The 1,853-nt window shown below is 38.3% G+C and overlaps 1 protein-coding gene across 1 annotated transcript; it reads right to left on the bottom strand.

Moving 5' to 3' along the window:
* Nucleotides 1-955: 955 nt before the first annotated feature.
* On the bottom strand, nt 956-1,321 carry LOC130748777 (uncharacterized). The gene has a single exon (XM_057602021.1). It carries the CDS (start codon nt 1,319-1,321, stop codon nt 956-958), a length of 366 nt encoding a protein of 121 aa, XP_057458004.1.
* Between the last annotated feature and the right edge of the window lie 532 nt (nt 1,322-1,853).

Raw genomic sequence — 1,853 nt, 5'->3', positions numbered from 1 at the left:
CAGTGATTGGTAACAAACAATCAACAATCAGAGTTTGAAGAATTAAAGAACACAGAACACAACTTTGCTTTATAGAATCAGGGAGCAAAGTTTGTTCACAAGAAACAAGGATAAAGAACAATGAACAACCCTAAAACACTTGATCTCTCTCTATTAGCTTCAGTGGTCTTCAAGCTTTAGGTCTTCATCCTTTTTATAGACTTCAACAGCAGCAGGTAGGCACTAGGGTTTGCTTGGGCTGAAGTAACAGATTGCAACAACAAATCTAAACTGAATCTCCAAGATATTGTTGCAAAATTCAAACGTAAAGATAGAAACCAATCTTTTAATAAAGATTGTTTCAACAAATAACAACCCACAAATCAAAACCCTTCTGGAACAGCTACTTGATCCTCAAGTAACTATAAAAACATATCTTTATAAAATCTTCAAGGGCCCACAAAATCAAACTTAAGCAAAGGACTAATGTCCTACCTTCACGAAACCAGATGCCACGACATCTGCTTCGACAATCAGTTGTTTTTGACAAAATGCATGACAAAATGTACCAACAATCTCCCCCTTTGTCAAATTTTGTCTAAAACAACTCACAGATCAGAGAGGGTAAACATAGAGAACCAAAGCTCCCCCTTAGCAGCAGAACTCCCCCTCAAATTATGAACCCATACCAACAACTTGCATAGTTGGAACATAGAACATAGCAACAGAACATACTAACTATCCAACAAGTGTAAACTAGAAAACCAGTAGCAACTTGAACAGTAGCAGCTTGAACATAAACCAGTTACTTGCCTTGTCTTGAAAGAGTCTTCAACTTATTACAGACCAAAGCTAACACTTGCAAATCACACATAATCTTCACAGCAACAGAAAAAACACAGATTCTTCACCAAACTACTCCCCCTTTTTAACACAAATTTGGCAAAGGTAGCACAACATAAACAAACCATCACTTCTAAGACCAGAATGACAACAATTCATGAACACTTTCAATAACTGACTTCTTACAAACGGTAGATGGTTCAGAACCCAAGGCAGATTGATGGATTTGGAGATCAAGTTCAGATGTGTCAACAATGGGGTTTGGATTTCCAGCAGAGGTTTCCATATTCACATCTGAAGTAGTCTTAACTAATGTCTCAACATGAGGTTCAACATTGGGAACAGAAATAGATTCAACTGATATCTCATGAATCACATTAGGCACAATAACATTAGGATCTGCACTTACAGATTCACCTATGCTTGCATGAACAGTTGCTGGTGCATTTGAGACTTCAAGAGAACTTGCAGCAACAAATTTCTTCCTCCATTCCTTCATAACATCTACACCAGAACTCTGAGATTTAAGAAGAGCAACATCCTTTGAATATGATCTATTCACCCTAGATGGTTGTGGAGACATCTCTTCCTCGCCGAAGAACTTGACTCTTGCTCCTTCTTTAGGTTTCCACTCTTTCCTTGATGAAGCTACTTGTGGATTAGTCCTTGGTTGATCATGAGACTGAGGATATCCATATAGCTTGTAACAGTAGGGCCTTATATGACCAAGTTTGCCACAGTGATGACATCTCCAAGTAGATTTCTTGGATTTTCTGAACTTAGGGTATACATGTCGTACAGAGTGATGCGACATTGGGTCTGACATTGGTTGCTTAGTTTGCTTTTCAGATGAAGCAGACTTATTTGCACTCTTGTAGCTGAAGCCTATCCCCTCCATATCTCCAACTGTTTTCCCAACTTCCAGAATCTCCTCTAACACATTAGTACTTTTATTCATCATACGAATAGACTTTTTCATACCTTCAAGCTTTGAGTTCAGTAATGTTACCTCCTCCTGCAGTTTTGCATTA

Source organism: Lotus japonicus, chromosome 3 (genome assembly GCF_012489685.1).
Source record: "Lotus japonicus ecotype B-129 chromosome 3, LjGifu_v1.2".
Lineage (NCBI taxonomy): Eukaryota > Viridiplantae > Streptophyta > Magnoliopsida > Fabales > Fabaceae > Lotus > Lotus japonicus.
This window is presented reverse-complemented; position numbering and strand designations above follow the sequence as displayed.

Excerpts from the sequence above, each read along its gene's own strand:
- LOC130748777 (XM_057602021.1), bottom strand. The coding sequence starts at position 1,321 with ATGAAGGAATGGAGGAAGAAATTTGTTGCTGCAAGTTCTCTTGAAGTC.